General features: G+C 61.2%; 2 protein-coding genes across 3 annotated transcripts; one reads left to right on the plus strand and one right to left on the minus strand.

Moving 5' to 3' along the window:
• Positions 1-949: 949 nt before the first annotated feature.
• SMPD2 (sphingomyelin phosphodiesterase 2) lies at positions 950-5,460 on the plus strand. Of its 2 annotated transcripts, none has more exons than XM_082295987.1 (11): positions 950-985; positions 1,998-2,101; positions 2,563-2,659; positions 2,746-2,822; positions 3,089-3,182; positions 3,271-3,360; positions 3,705-3,787; positions 3,981-4,113; positions 4,185-4,289; positions 4,366-4,522; positions 4,731-5,460. In XM_082295987.1, exons 2-11 carry the CDS (start codon positions 2,052-2,054, stop codon positions 5,072-5,074), a joined length of 1,230 nt encoding a protein of 409 aa, XP_082152113.1. In that variant the 5' UTR covers positions 950-985; positions 1,998-2,051; the 3' UTR covers positions 5,075-5,460. The 2 variants fall into 2 exon arrangements, with proteins under 2 accessions (XP_082152113.1, XP_082152114.1); XM_082295988.1 differs by having other exon boundaries at positions 969-985; positions 2,536-2,659.
• A 935-nt stretch (positions 5,461-6,395) lies between these two features.
• On the minus strand, positions 6,396-14,117 carry MICAL1 (microtubule associated monooxygenase, calponin and LIM domain containing 1; the record flags this gene model as incomplete). The annotated part of the gene is made up of 24 exons (XM_082295965.1): positions 6,396-6,626; positions 6,731-6,804; positions 6,902-7,001; positions 7,079-7,172; positions 7,296-7,394; positions 7,546-7,646; positions 7,763-8,216; positions 8,325-8,407; positions 8,497-8,671; positions 9,006-9,083; positions 9,181-9,231; positions 9,315-9,421; positions 9,529-9,716; positions 9,791-9,941; positions 10,357-10,429; positions 10,688-10,814; positions 10,897-11,012; positions 11,413-11,670; positions 11,936-12,036; positions 12,235-12,390; positions 12,468-12,566; positions 12,747-12,854; positions 12,948-13,155; positions 13,857-14,117. The coding sequence occupies 24 exons, from the start codon at positions 14,115-14,117 to the stop codon at positions 6,496-6,498; spliced, it is 3,393 nt and encodes a 1,130-aa protein (XP_082152091.1). The 3' UTR covers positions 6,396-6,495.
• Positions 14,118-15,189: the final 1,072 nt, after the last annotated feature.

Genomic DNA, 15,189 nt, shown 5'->3' on the forward strand with positions numbered 1-15,189 from the left:
GGTGCCCCCAGCAGCCCTGGCCGGGGTTTAGTCATGATCCGAGACACTTTCTCAACTCCCCTGCTCCCCAGCCCCTCCGTTCTCCTCCAGTGTATTTATGAATTTCACATGAAGTACTGTTTTATTTTTTTAAAGACTTTGTAAAGCTTACCAGGGTTACAATCACCATTTTTAGAGCTGCGTCAGTCCACAATGTTAAAAATCCATTTTTTTATGTATTATATTTTTTGTGTATTTTTTTTAATCCAGCTGTGATGGGTTGTATCATATATTTGTTGTGTTTACTGTATCTGTCCAACTTCAAAGAGAGGAGACTGTGGAGCTCCGAGAAAACTACGGTCTGCTGAAAAAAAACATTAAAATTATTTGTTCATGGGTTGGCTCAAGCAGTTCTGAAGTTCCTATTTTATTTCTTGGGATTTTCTTCAACAGCCAGGACTGTGAGAGCTGCTGTGTCCCATGTAACCCCTTGGCTGGGTGACGCTTCTCCTGAGACCCCAGTTCTGGGTACCAGGATGCCACATCCAGCTGTGTTTTGCTCTAGGTTGCATCAGTACTGCAGGGTTTGGTGGGGAAAGGTCGGGCTGGCCATGGCAGACGCTCCCGCTGTGCTTCCCCGCAGCATCGCTGGGCTCAGGAACACGCGGGGCCCACAGCAGCAGGTGGCAGAGCGCTGGTCTGTCCCACCAGTCACCACCACCCCTCCAAGCCCTGCTCGCTGTTCGCTACACACACCCCGTCCTACACGCAGGGGACACAGGCGACGTGTTTCACCACCGCCCGCTTTCCCCCGTCCTGCGAGCCGCCCGTACCCCACTATCCCACCCGCACCCCGGCGCGCCCCGTTACACCCACCACACCCGGCCCCGTTCCCGGCCCCGTTCACCGCCCCTGCCCCGGCGCCGGTCCTGCCCCTTCCGCCCCGCTCCGCTGCCTGCCGGGACGCGTAGTCCCGCGGCCCCGCGCCGCTCCCGGCCCGCTGCAGGTCCGCTCTCGGCTCCGCCGATCGCTCCGCGCCCCGCTGCTCCCGGCCCCGCTGCTCCCGGCCCCGCTGCTCCTGTAGCTCCCCTGCTCCTGTAGCTCCGCTCCTCTATTGCTCCGCTCCCCCGGCTGTCCCGCTGCCGTCCCCGCTCCTCCTGTCGCTCCGATGCTCCTGTCCCCCCGCTCCTCCGCTTGCCCCGCTCCTGTCCCCCCGCTCCTGTTTCCCCACTCCCCCGCTTGCCCCGCTGCTGTCCCCGCTCCACCTGTTGCCGCTGTCCCGCTCCTTGTCCCGCTGCTGTCCCCGCCGCCCGCCCCATCCCTCCGGCAGCGGGGAGCGTCCCTCTGGGTTTAGGCTTGGTAGAAGCCGCCGGCATTAATTAGCGCGGCTCAGGAACGGGGTGAGGCGCTCGGTAATCTCGCCGGGGCAGGCAGAGCCCGGCTGCCCGCACCGGCATCCTGGAGCTCCGGGGTTGCTCTTTTTCGCTTCTAAACCGGAAACTGGACGATCTCACGGGGTCAGGCATGGGAGAAGTGGGGCTGGCGGAGCGCTGGGGCTGCTCCGGAGCTGCTGGCTCCACCGGGGTTTGGGGTCTCAAAGAGGACCCATGGGCTTCCCGAGTGGGGAGGTGTGTGATGGTGTCCCATGCCCGTAGCTCGTGGATTCACTCTGAAACCAGGGTGAAAGTCCATCCTGGAACGCAACTCACTGACAGGCAGAGGGGTTGAGCCCTGTACCCCACCCCTGGCCCACCGGTGTGCCCAGCCACTGGATGAAGAGTCATATGGATCCATGTTTGGGTATATGGATCGCTGTATGGGGGCAGTTTGGGGTTCGGGGTGGGCCTTGCCCGCAGAGGGGGAGGGAAAAGTCCTGGAGCACTCTGAGCGCTCTTCCTTCCTTCCTTCCTGGCCTTTGCTCCAGCTCAGCCCTTCCGCCTTCCCAGCCTGGCTCCTTGGCTCTGTCCTGCACCCTGCACCGGCTTCCCGGGGCTGTCACTCCAACCCGTTCCCTGCAGGTCCTCCCCTCTGCTCGGTGTTGCCCTCTGGCCCCTGCAAAGCCCCGACAAGCGATGGAGGGAGAGCCCACCCTGCGCCTCCGTATCTTTGACCTCAACTGCTGGTGAGTCCAGAGTTTGCTGGGTCTGCACCAGGCTGTGTGGGTGGAGATGGGAACACTGCACTGGGAGAGGGGTCCCACCTTGGGGTTACCTTCATGTCCCCTTCATTTTGGGGTCACACCACTCTCCCAGCCCCAGAGGGTCATGAGGTACTTGGCTGGGTCGTGCCTCCTGTCCCCTCTGTGCTTGTTAGCCCCAGAAATACCCCTCATTTGCACCTCAAGCAAGGATGAGCTGCCTCAATTCTGCAGGCAGGAGAAGCTGTCCCCAGACAGCCTCCCTGCATATCCCTCTTGTCCCCATGTCCTCACATGGCCCTTTCCCCCTCCCACCTTTCCCATCTGCATCCTGCTTCTATGGGTACTGGAGCCCTCTTTCCCTCCCTCGCTTTGGGTCACAGTGGGCCCTGACAGCCCCCATCACCTGTCCCCACCAGGCTGTGACTGTCACCCCTCTCTGGCAGGGCCATCCGCTACCTGAGCAAGCGGCGGCAGGAGCGCGTCCGGCTCATCGGGGACATGCTGCGCCGGGAGGGCTTTGACCTGGTGCTGCTCCAGGAGGTGAGGGCAGTTTGTGAGCCAAGTGCAGCCATTCCCAGCCTGGGAGATGAGCGTGACTGTTCTCAGCCTATCCCACTGTTCTCCAGGTGTGGAGCGAGCAGGACTACAGTGACCTGAGGGTGAAACTAGCAGGCTGCTACCCCTTCTCCCATTACTTCCGCAGGTGAGAAGGGCAAGGTCACCCCCCTGGGGCTGTCTGTGGAGCAGTGCCAGGGCTGTGCCGTGTCCTTGGGGTTTAGCACTTGTAGAGACCGGTGCAGGTGCTTTAGGCCACCTCTGTCGCTGTGGGAGACCCCATGCCTGGGTAGTGGGATGCTCACAGGAGCACACTAGGATCCAGGCATCCAGGGAATCCTCCTGGCTCAGGGCTAGGGGGAGGCAGAGGTTTTGGGAACCACGTTTCCTCACTGTGCCATTTCCCTCCCACAGCGGGGTGATCGGCAGTGGCCTCTGCGTCTTCTCCAGGTTCCCCATCCTGGACACCTTACTCTACCAGTACTCACTGAACGGGTACCCCTACATGGTAAGCAGGGTGGGGGGCACGTGGCACCATGGTGTCCATTCCCACAGAGCCTCAGTAGCCCTGACCTGCTCTCCTTCCCCTCTGGCAGCTCCAGCATGGGGACTGGTTCTGCGGCAAGTCCGTTGGTCTCGTCATTATTAAGATCTCAGGGATCACCTTCAATGTCTACGTCACCCACGTGAGCACCCCAGGGAAGAACCCAGCATGGGGGGGACAGTGGGGAGGAGGGGAATGAGTGGCTGTACCCCTCTTTTACTGTCCCCTTGCTTAAGCACTGCTCTCCACTCTGCCCTGGACTATGCACTGATTTAATAAAATATTGCTTGGGGGGGGCAGGGACCCACAACCTGGTTGTGCAGTGGGGCGAGCATCCCAGGCTCTCCCCAGTGGCGGTGACATAAAGACAGAGGTGTTGGCAGGGACTGTTCAGAGGGGTTGGGTGGGTTTGCAGGGAGCCTGGGGGCAGGGCAGGTGTTAGCATGGGAGCCACAGCCCCTGTGCTTCCTTTCCCTCTCTCTCCAGCTGCATGCCGAGTACTGCCGGGAGAAGGACGCCTACCTGCCCCACCGCCTGGTGCAGGCCTGGGAGCTGGCACAGTTCATCCGGTGAGCAGCTGCACGGTGTCCCCCTGCGGGTCCCCAGGACGTGTGTGGTCACCCCTGCCCCCGGGGCTTGCACTGCAGAGAGCTCCCACTTGCACCAATCCCAGTCAGGAATAAGGCTGAGGAGCACTGGGCAGGTCCCAGTCACTCCAGTCTGGTGCAGGGCAGGGCAGGACAGCCATCCCTGTCCCCACAGACACACCTCAAAGGCAGCAGACGTGGTGCTGCTGGGAGGGGACCTGAACATGCACCCTGAAGATGTGGGCATCCGGCTGCTGCGTGGCTGGACAGGGCTGCGGGATGCCTTTGCTGAGGCCATGCGCTTTGAGGTGAGCTGGGGGGCTGAGCAGGGTCCCAGGGCACTCCAAGAGCCCCCCACTCACCCAGGCTCTTGTCTCAGGGCTGCAAGAATGGCTGCACCCTTGTCCCTGACAACTGCTTCATTGACAAGTCGGAGCTGCTGCCCTTCCCGCTGGGCATCCGCATTGACTACATCCTCTACAAGGTACGGGGAGCGTTGGCCACCAGCTGTGAGGGGTGGGGGTGAGGCACTGGTGTGACCCCCTTGTCCCCTCACCCAGGCCATCTCCAGCTTCACAGTGAAGTGTGAAGAGCTGAAGACCACCACAGGGCCAGCCCTGGGCACAGACATCCCCTTCTCAGATCATGAAGCTGTGATGGCAACACTGCACATCCAGAGGCGGGGACAGCCTGTGGGTGCCGCCCTTGGCGCAGCTGGTAAGTCTGGGGGCTGCTGCCAGCATCCACCATGTGCTGGGGGGACTGGTGGAGTTGGACGGAGCTTGTTGGGGATGTTTCCCCTTGCGGTGCTGCTTGTGGAGGGCTGCAGAGAGGCGGAGACGGGGAGAAGGGTATTGGGGTGGTATGGGGGGCATAGGAATGGGATATGGAGGTCCCACCCCGCTGAGGGCCCCTGTCCCCGCAGACCTGGCACTGGCGGACGTGGTGACAGAGGCACGGACAGAGGTGGGTGTGGGGCTGCAGGCGGCACAGCGGCAGCGCTACTCCTCGGGCAGGATGGCCGTGCTGGCCTTGCTGCTGCTGCTGCTCCAGGCTGCGGCTGCACTGGGCATACTGGCCGGACTGGGCACAGAGCAGCCCTTCCCCAAGCTCTCCTTCTGCCTGCTGGCCTTCCTCGCCCTCGGCGTCCTTGTCCTCGCCACCGGTCTCCACCTGTTTCACACCATGGAGGTGAAGATGCTGCACGGCACCAAGGACCAGATGTGGATGGCACTGCGGGCGCTGCAGGAGCGTCCCAGCGAAGGCTGAGCTGAGGCTGTGGGTGTTCCACAATTGTCCCCTTGGCTCCACCGTGTCCCCTTTTTGATCCTTGTTTTTAGCTGACTTCAGATTTTAGGAGAGCAGCACTGCAGCCAGTGCAGTCATGCAGGTTTGACAGCTGCCTCCGGGTGAAAACTAAGATTTTTGGAGTAGATTTATTGCATTGACCCCTGTGAAAACCACGATGGAGGCAGATTTTTATTGCTGTCTTTTTAAACACACCCTTTTGTACATGGAGGGACCCACTGGCCTGGCTGGAAGACTTGAGAGGCTGAGGCTCCCCTTGCCTGGGGTGGCCTCAAAGTTTCTGCTGGTGGCTGTTCTGGCAACCAGTTTTGACTCAGATGGAAAATAAAGGCTGTATTTTAACCTTTGGCGCCGGGTCAGGGGGGCTTTATTTGAAGGGAGTGGATTTGCAGCAGGATTGGGAGGGCTGGAGGAGGTGCTGAGGGGAATGGCAGGATGAGGGCTGAACACAGGGTGGTGTTGCTAAGAGAAGAACCTATGCCTGGGACCCCCATCCCAACACATCTGGGGCTGCCATTTGGCCACAGAGGCCACCCTGCAACAGCAAGGGACTCCAAGGGCATCTGAGGTCTGTGCAAAGACCACTATGGCATTGCCAAGCAGAAGAAATCCCAAAGGGGCAAGGAGGGACAGCCGCTGGTGTCCCTTGTCCTCGGTGTTAGAGTACTGGCCCTGAGCAGAATTCCCTTAGGAGCTACTGGACAAAAAGCCCTTCCCTTGCCCAAGGGGCTCATGGCAGGGTTCTGACCCTGGTTTCCTGCAGCAGCTGGGGACAGCATGGATGTGGCATCCAAAAGCAGTGGTGCAGAGCGGCTGATCAGCCCAATCTGTCTGTCACTGGCCCCCACGTGTACAGCCAGATGTCCCTTGAGATAGAGGGTCCAGGCTGGGATGAATGCCCTCAGACCTCAGGATGTCCCAGGGTGGCTTCCAGAGACCACTCCTGATGGTGCCCTTGCACATATGGCATCTGCCCTGTGGGCTGCCTCTGGTGGCCACAGTCACTTCCTTGCTGCTGGGAGTCACCACAGCGCCCTTTTGCAGCCCCCTGCGAGTCTCATTTTCCAACAAGCGCAAGGCAAAGGCCATCCAGCCACACACAGGAATGTCCTCTCAGCACCCCAAAGCTGAGTGCTTCTCAGTGTCTCCTCACGTGAGCATCTCCCAGCAGGTCTGGCCCCTCAGTGACAGACTTTGGCAAGCAGGGAGCTGGATTGGCTGCCAGCACCTGCGGGCAGCTGGGGCATCACCACCTCCAGAGGTAGCTCAGAGTGATGCTCAGAGGGATGCTCAGAGGGACTCACACACACACACACACACACACACTCACACACTCTGCTTGTCCCCCAGGGAGGATCCCGTGGCTCCGGGGGCTGTGAGGATCAAGGCCGCAGCTCACTGAGTCGCTTCTCCTCCTGCATTTGGATGAGGACGTTGCGCTTATTCACCACCTCCAGCAGCTGCTTCAGGATCTCCTGCTCAGCCTTCTCATCCTCAGGTGTCTTCAGGGTTTCTGTGGGTGCAGGGGGCCAGAGTAGGGCTGGGAAGGCCACAAACCCTGAGCTGCTCCCCACACCATGCAAAGGCATCCTCGCCCTGGCACGTGCTGGCACTCACCCTGCTTGTTCATGTAACTCCGGAGCTTCTGGTCAAGCTGACACTGCTGCTCCTCCAGCTTTAGTTCCTGCACCCTGTGGGGAGGAAAAGGGTGTGCTGGGTACAGGGTTCGCAGGGGACTGGGCTGAGCTGAGCCCTCACACCAACCAGGGAGCATCCCCCAAGCCTTACGCGATCATGAGGTCCGACTCCTCGCTCATCAGATTGTTCTTCTTCTGGACCAGGTACAGCAGCTGGTTTGTCCACCGTGTCTGCTGGTCAGCCAGGCTCTCTGCAGGACAGGGGAATGGTGAGTGGGGTGCAGACCCCTATCACAGGGTCACAGTGCTCCACCCACCCTGGCCTTACCATTCTCATCCCGGAGTAGCTTCTCCAGCTTGATGCCCTGCTGCTCCAGTTCCCGGAATGTCACCTCGATCTCCTCCAGCCGTCTCTGGATGGCCTGGAAGAGAAAGGCAGCACTCACCTGCAGGCCAGCACCTGCCAACATGTGGCCACCAGCAGCAGGGGGACAGATGGAGGGGACAGTGCCACGCTGGGGACCTGGGTCTCCCCTGTGGGTTACCTGGGCTCTGCAGAACCGCTTCACCTGGGACTCCCTGGCCCGGCGAGCCAACGTGCGCTTCCAGGTGGGATATTTCTCCTCTTCCCTCGGGTCTGGGTACTGTGAAAGGACGGAGGCACAGGCCCTGCACCAGGCACCTCCTGCCTTGGCAGCCACAGCTGAGCCAGACCCAGTGCCTCTGTGAAAGGAGCAAGAGCCCCGGCTACCACGTGTGCTGGTGGGGCCACCAGCACTTGGGGAAAATCCTCACCAACTCTTTCATGATGCCAAGGCCTCTGCCTTCCTCCTCCTCCTCTTTCTCCTCCTCATCCTCCTCCTCCTCATCCTCCTCGCTGTCACTCTCCTCCAAATCTGCCCAAGGAAAGAGCCGTTTCAGGCTGGTTCCTCATGAGCAAGATGTGGGTACAGCACGTCCTGGAGGGACTGAGAGCTCTGCTTGTCTGGACACTCCAGTTTGTACCACCTACCTTTCTCCATGTCAATTTTCCCCTCCTTCTGCTTCCAGGCGCCTTGTCCCTGCCCCAGGGCAGGGAGGGCCTCAGGTGCTGCCTGGGGCCGCAGACGAGCTGGCTTCAGTGGAGGCTCAGGCTCTGCTTCACTGGTGAGGTTCAGCGTGGACAGACTGAGCTTCTCCAGTGGTGTAAGGATGATCTTCCTCCTGCCCCCACTCTCCTCGCCCTCCTCTGCTGTCCCTCGGGGCTCTGCTCTGGGAACCTCCTCTTCCCTCACATCCCTCCCAGGCTGTGCCAGCAGCTCCTGCTCCTCCATGTCACCAGCATCTGCAGTGTCCTCAACTTCCCCAGGCTCTTCCCCTGGCTGTGGGGCTGCTGGAGTGGGCTGAGGTGGACTGGGTGCCCGCTCCATGGGGGACACACGTGGGCTTCCAGCTTCTGAGGGTGGGTGGGCAGCAGCATCAGCATCCTACAGCAGAGCCAGAGCACAGGAGTGATGCACCGCAGGGCCACGCCCAAGCACCCCCTCCACACTTTGCCTTTCCACCATCACCTACAGGGACTTAGGATGATTTACCCCATCAGGCAGTGCTGAAGCCTCATCCCGGGGCAGGTCCACGCTGGGTGGATTGGGGTAGTGCAGCGAGCAGTAAAAATGACCTGGGGGGAGGGGGGGCGAACTCATGTGACAACCTGCAAGGTGGAGAAGTCGTGCCCCGAGCATTCCCGCTCCCCAAAAGCCACCTCACCTTCCTCCTCGTCGAAGGCGTAGTCGCCCAGGCGCAGGGTGGCCCCGCAGCGCCGGCACTGGAAGCAGCCGCGGTGGAAGAAGCGTCCCTCGGCACTGGCTCGCTCCAGGATGTAGACACGGCAGCCACAGAAGTAGCAGGCGTCACTGTTCTCCCCTGTCCTCTCCCTCACCGGCTGCAGGGAGAGAGGACAGGCTGGGGTGGCACCGGGGGCCTGGCACCCACCCTGCCCTGTGGCTGTGCAGGCAGCCATGGGGGCACGGGGCAGGGCTCTGCCCCTCTTGCAGCACCAGGTCTGGGTGCTCGGGATGGGTGAGGGAGTGGCAAGACTTGGCTCCGGAAAACCAGTTGGGTCAGGAAACAGGCAGGGAGGAGCTGGGAGCCTGTAGGCGTCTGCTTGAGCTGCCCTGGTCCCAGCCCTTGGCTTGGCCCTGCCAGCCACTGGTGCCCCTCCAGTGCCCACCAGCCCTGAGCAGGACCCTCCATCCCAAGGTGACACAAGGACCAACCTGCCCTGGGTCCATCACAGTGGTTTGCGGCAGCTCATGGGCACTGTCCGGAGTGTCTCCATCCAGCCCCGTGTCCAGCTACAAGTGACCCAAGGGGAGGGTCAGCCCCCCACTCTCCCCCCAGGACTGCTGCACCCCAGCAGAACACCCCTTGGGGTGCCTGGGGCAGACCCACCTCGGTGTCCCTGTGGCTCCTCTTGGCCTCAGTGTCCTTCTGGGCACTGTCCTGCAAATGCAAATGGGGTGGTTTGGGTGGGGAAGGGGACAGGGCTTTGGTGTGTCACGAGGGTCTGGGTGGGGGTCCCTCACCTGGGCACGTTTGTGTGTCAGGTTCCGGCTCCTCTGCAGTTTGCTGAGGAAGAGGATGGCCCCTCGCGTGCCACAGGGAGACAGTGGCTTCTTGCTGACCTCCACCTCTGCACAGGACATGGCCATTTTGGTGAGACCCACCCAACAAAGAGGAGAGCACCCAGCCAGCCCCAGTGGGCCTCAGGACAGGACAAATCCCCCCAAAATCTCACACCTGAAGAGGTCCTGAAAACTTCATAGAACTGGCTGAGGTAGGTGATGAGGCCCAGGCGGTCAGGCTCTGCCATGGTGGCCATCTCAGCACTGGAGAGTACAGGCTGGATGCCCAGCTCCTGCTCTGCTATGTCCAGCATCATCTGGTGGGTCCGAATGGCATTCTGAGGGTCCACTGAGTCCAAGTCCCTGAGGGGAGACACAGCTGCCATCAGGGTGGGCTCTGCAGAGTGGAGGGTTCCGGGGGGGTCCCAGGCACTCACACCAGGTCTGGGCGGAAGTGGTGGATGAGGGCGCAGAGGGCCAAGCCACTGGTCCAGGAGGTGGTGAAGTTGCTCACGGCCACGCCAGGGTATCCAGCCGTGCTGGCCTGGCACCAGCTCAGCAGCTCTTCGTAGACGTCTCCAGGCGCTGCTGGGGAGGCAGCCTGTGTGTCCCCATTCCACAGAGACAGGGGACAACTCCCCCGGCCCACCTCCTGCCTCAGCATCAGTGCTTTAACAGGAAAGGGATCCCATGGGAGTGACCTGAGACACCTCCTCTCCCCCCTGCAACCATCCCCGCAAGTCTCAATAAATGGGTTGATAAAGCATCTGTCAATATTTCATGGCTCAGCATCAGTGCAGGCTGGAGAGGCACAGTCTCCTCCCCAGAAGGCAGCAGGGGGACGTGACCCAACGTGGGCCACAAGCAGAGGGCATAGAAACCAGTGGTGTCACCAGGACAGCCTGCTGGACACAGGCCAGGGCACAAGAAACAAGGAGGGGGAGGAAAATCAAGGCAGGAGTCACTTGGGCATGGGCTGCTGGGCAGGACTGGTTGCTCCTACCGGTGCTGAGCCGGTTGTCGCTCTTCCTCTTGTGGTCCACCTCCACCGTGCCCACGAGGTAGAGGTCCTTGACCTGCCAATGGGGACATGCCAGTGGTGGTCACCACCTGTACAGAGCCAATGGCACTGCGCAGGGAGCTGGCCCCAGCAAGGGGGACACCGGGACACCCCCACACAACTCTCCAGAACCCTCTGCCATCCACAATGTCCTGGGGACTAATAGCTTCAGTCTCACACCCTTTGGGGACAGGGGACCAGGCAAATTAGTGTCACCTGACAGCCAGGGAGGCTGGGCTGGCTGGCTGTCCCATGGCAGGACCTGGCCAGGTACCTGGCTGGCTTTGATGGCCTGCAGGTTGATGTTGGGGTAGCGCGTGGCCGGGTCGATGCTGTACTGACTGATGTTCTTGTTGGTGTTGTCTGGGGACGTCTGCGAGAGGCGCTGGTAGATGCTCTCCCTGGGTGCAAGGGACAGGGCTGGCATCGCTGCCACCATCCTCACGTGCTCCAGACCCAGCCCAGCGGGATGGGGACACTCACCTCTCGGCCAGCACCTCCAGTGGGGGTGTCCCGGCCGCCCATCGCCGCACCATCCACGCTGCGTCGAAGGCGGCGAGGAAGCCCCTGGCCACCCCGGTGCCCAGCGGCCAGAAGGGCTGCAAAGGGAAAGGCAGAGCTGGAACTGGAGTTGCATGGCTGGTCAGGGCAGCTGGGAGGAGGCTGAGAGCTGCCAGGCTTGGCCAGGGATGAAAGAGGGAGTGGCGGCAGGACGCGCACGGAGAGGATGGGTGGCCGTCTCCTCCCTAGCCAGCACAGCTGCTTCTGGGGGGGGCTGGGCTGCTCCTCCATCCTGAACCAACCCCAAATCTCTGGTGGGGCTGGAGAAGGGGGATAACCTCCCCAAAGCATGCCACTACTGGGAGCCTGCCAAAGGATGGGGTGCACTGGGCAACTGGGATGAGAAGCACTTAGGGAGGAGAAATATATTGCAACCAATGCATCTTACAGGCAGAGGGAAGTGGAGGCATGAGGTGGTGCTGCAGGGGAATCTCTCACCTCCACCAAGCAGTCGCCCACCAGCCCCAGGAGCAGCCGGCTCCCGTTGTGCTCCCGCACCAGCGCCGCGTTCTCCGAGCGCGTCATGCAGGTGAAGTCGAACATGTCAACATCCGGCAGGTCCCGGTGGTTGAGGGCAAACTCCAGTTCGGGCAGGCAGTAGTTGGTGGAGAAGTTGGCAGCTTCTTTGGCATAGCTAAGGAGGGCGTCCCAGTTCACATTGTCTGGGGACAGGAGGCTCTCGATGTCTGCTTTGTCCTGCGGAGATGGGGTGAAGCTGGCTGGGGTGTGGGAGGTGCTGTTTGTCCCTCAGCCCAGGAGCACGCAGCTCTGGGGTGCAGCTGTGCCACTGCACTCTGAGAACCCTGGAAGGATTTTTCCTGTGGCACAGGCAACAGCTGCTGCAGCCTCCACCACCCCAGGGGTGTGCAGTCAAACCAGCACCCACGATTTGCATCCTGCTTTCAAGGCTTTCAGCTGCCCATTGCTGTGGGATCCCAGGGCCAGATCCTGCCCTTCTCACCTGGAGGATGACCCCCTTCTTGAGCAGGCTCTGCTTCTTGGCCGTCATGACGAAATAGTGAGTGTCATCCTTGTAGTACACGATGTTTTCCAGGTCGATGCCTGGTGATGGGGAAGGGGCTGAGCCAGGGCCACAGGGTGCCCCAGCACTGGGCTCAGACACCAAATGTCCCCTGCAGTGGGGTACCATGTAGGGAAATGCAGCCCATCACCGGCGACATCCTGGGGCTGAGCCTCCAGCTCCCTCAGGAGGGGACAGGAGCCCCCAGCACCTCCCATGTGGGGGCTGGGACCACTGACCTGTTTTGTTGTAGAGGTTCTGGAAGAACTTCTGGTTGTAGATTCGGGCCACGCCGCTGATCTCAGCCACCTCCACCTCGGCCCGGCTGTGGCGGTTGATGAAGTTGGTGGTGATGCCAATGGCCAACTTCCCACGCGTCTCCTTCCGCTTGAACCCTGCAGGAGGGGAGAGGCGTGAGCCCCCACCCAGCCCCCCACATTGGTCCTGGGGCTGCAGGGACACCTGATGTCACCTTCAGGGACAAATCTGCCACCGCCAGCTGAGATGAGGACGTCAAACTCGTAGTGGGTGAGGGGAGAGGAGCTGGGCTGCAGCACAGCCTGCCAGCCACCTGCAGGGAGAAGGGGGGTCATGAATGTGCTGGTTCCCAGGGAGCAGGGAAAGGGTTGCATCTCATTCCCCCCAAAAAGGCATGCCTTGGGCTAGCAGAAGGATTGGGGAGCTCAGAGTGGCCACGCACAGCCCTGTCCTTGTCCCCAGGAATGCCACCCGCCCTGCACAGATACCGTACCTGCCTTGCTTGTGGGGGGAACAAGGCCCTCAAACCGCACATTGATGTGCACCTCAACCCCCAGGAGCAAAGCCACCTTCAGCAGGATCAGCTGGAGCTGCCGAATACCTGGGAGGACAGAGGGGTATTCAGGGCTGCACCCCTGGGTCCCTAGACTCCCCACAGTCAGGAACCCCAGAGCCTGGGTCTCCTAAAACTCACTGATGTGGTCCAGCGTGCCAGTGCAGAAGCGCCCATAGAACTTCTTGGCGCCCAGCGCCCGCAGGTCGTGGATGGTGAAGGGCCAGAGGTGCAGGACGTTGTTGCGGGAGAAGGAGTCGCGCTTCTCCAGCAGCACCACGCGGGCACCCAGCAGCGCCAGCTCGATGGCCGCCCGCAGCCCGCAGGGCCCGGCGCCCACCACCAAGCACTGCCATGGCACAGGACAGGCAGGGTCAAGGGGGTGGGCAGCCCCAGAGCGGGGTTTGGGTGAACCCCCCAGCACTCCCAAAGGCAGCACCTCCCCGCTCGCTGGGTCAGGATCTGGCCCTCCCCGCTACTGCCTTTTTCTCACTGATTCTCCCTGCAAATCGGGGTGCCCCCCGCCCCCTGAACCTTGCCTTCACCCAGGGCAATGGCAGTCAGGGGAATGGCAGCAATTAAAGCACTGGATGAGATAAGGTGCAGGTCTGCTGCAGGCCTGACACGGGTTTTGTCTCCTGACGGCTTCTGCACGGGGCTGGGACAACAGGGCACAGCAGTCAGGACAAAAGCCATCATCTGTGGGACAGGGAACAGATGTCCCCAAGGGGAAATCCTACTTGGGATGTTCCTGTCTCCCAGAAAGGACTTGACAGGTCCCTCAGCCCCGCCATGAGATGTCCCCAGCGAGAAGCAGCTGGGAGGAGGAAGGACGCTGCTGGCTGCGTGGCACTGAGGCGGCATCATGCCATGGGGAGCTGAGCAGTGCTAATTAACATCCTGTCCCATTAAACTCCATCAACCTCCCGCTTGGCACATCCTGCATCCTCCTGGGATGAGAGCCAGAGTGTCCCAAGGGATGTTCTCACCCTGGAGACAAGGACACGGGGCAGGGAGGGACCCAAACCCCTCACCCCACATCCCGGGTACCTTGGTGCCAGCACAGGCTGTGCCCTGGTCGTAGTCCTTGTGCCCGGCTTTCTTATCCAGCTTGCTCCACAGAGCCTTGGCATTCCAATAGTTGAGGGCAGCCTTGAGGCCGTGGTAGAGCTGCAGCCCACTGCCCTGCAGCCCCAGCTGCTGGCACAGCTCCACAAAGCAGCCCAGCACCTCCCGGCACTCCCCAGCACGCAGGAACCTCTCAAAGATGGCATGGGCTGGGTTGCCCGGCTCGTCGGCCGGCACACTCATCCCGTGTCACCCAGAAGCCTGGCAGAGGGACAGCAGAGGTCAGCAGGGAGGGGACCCTCCTGGATCCCCACCCCCAAACACATCCAGTACCAGACCTGGTGTCTCAGTGCCAGCTTTCGCAGCTGCAGGTGCTGTTGGGTGGTGATGGCACTGTCCAAATTGGCACACTTTGTGGCAGCAGCTGGTGGAGCCGTCCCCAGATGCTGCACCCAGAGAGCCACGGTGTCACCCTGCCACGGTGGCGTCAGGGGAGGGGATGTGGAGGGCTGTGGCAGCAGCAAGTGGCTTCCTCCATACAGAAGGTACCTGCAACAGCCAAGAGCAGAGCGAGTTGTTTTGGAGCAAAGACATCGCTTCCTTCCTCTGCAGCCCTGGCCTCACTACAGGGGGGATGGGAGGGAGCGCCTGGCTTTAGGAATCAGCCACATCTGCTGCAAAAACCAGCAAGACCGGCCCTAGGGCTGTAGGGAGGAGGACTGGATCCATCCCACCAGCCTGGCTTCTGCAGCCGGAGTGGGGTGAACTTTTCCCCCACCTCCCCTTCTACCACTCCTGGAGCAGGTGGAAGCAGATTAGCACAGAGGAAGCAGCGGTGAGGAAATCAAATAAAAGTCAAATCACCCCGCAAACAGCCTCATCATGCCACAGAAGCCGTGGAAGGAGGGGTGCAGCACATTCCCCCTGGGCATCCCAAAACCCCCTGCCCCTGGCATCTCCCGGGGGACCAGCTCTCCTTGCATCTGTCTCCCACTCCCAGCACTGCCCCGAGCACCCGCCTGGGCCATCCTCTGTCTTGCCAGCCCGAGCACGAAGAACAAAGTTTTGCCTTTTCCGGCCACTGTCGCCAAGCCCCGGGGCTGTGAAAGGCTCCCCCAGCCCGGCAAAGCAGCTGGCGGAGACACGGTGCTGCCAAGGAGGATCCGGTGGAAAGGCTCGGGAAGACGCAGAGCTCCTACCTTTGAACCACCGCTCTTTGCCCTCTCGCCCCGAGTGTTACCGCGGGCACGTGGCAGCACCCGCAAAGTGGCGGCCACCCCTGCAGTGGGACAAGCATGCCGTGAATAAATTAAGC

This window comes from Coloeus monedula (assembly GCF_965178545.1).
Source record: "Coloeus monedula genome assembly, chromosome: 23".
NCBI classification, from domain to species: Eukaryota; Metazoa; Chordata; class Aves; order Passeriformes; family Corvidae; genus Coloeus; species Coloeus monedula.

Bases quoted from the DNA above. Each gene is read 5' to 3' on its own strand.
- SMPD2 (XM_082295987.1), top strand. From the start codon at position 2,052: ATGGAGGGAGAGCCCACCCTGCGCCTCCGTATCTTTGACCTCAACTGC. The intron at 2,102-2,562 runs GTGAGTCCAGAG...CCTCTCTGGCAG, and splicing joins ATCTTTGACCTCAACTGCTG to GGCCATCCGCTACCTGAGCA. The intron at 2,823-3,088 runs GTGAGAAGGGCA...TCCCTCCCACAG, and splicing joins TTCTCCCATTACTTCCGCAG to CGGGGTGATCGGCAGTGGCC.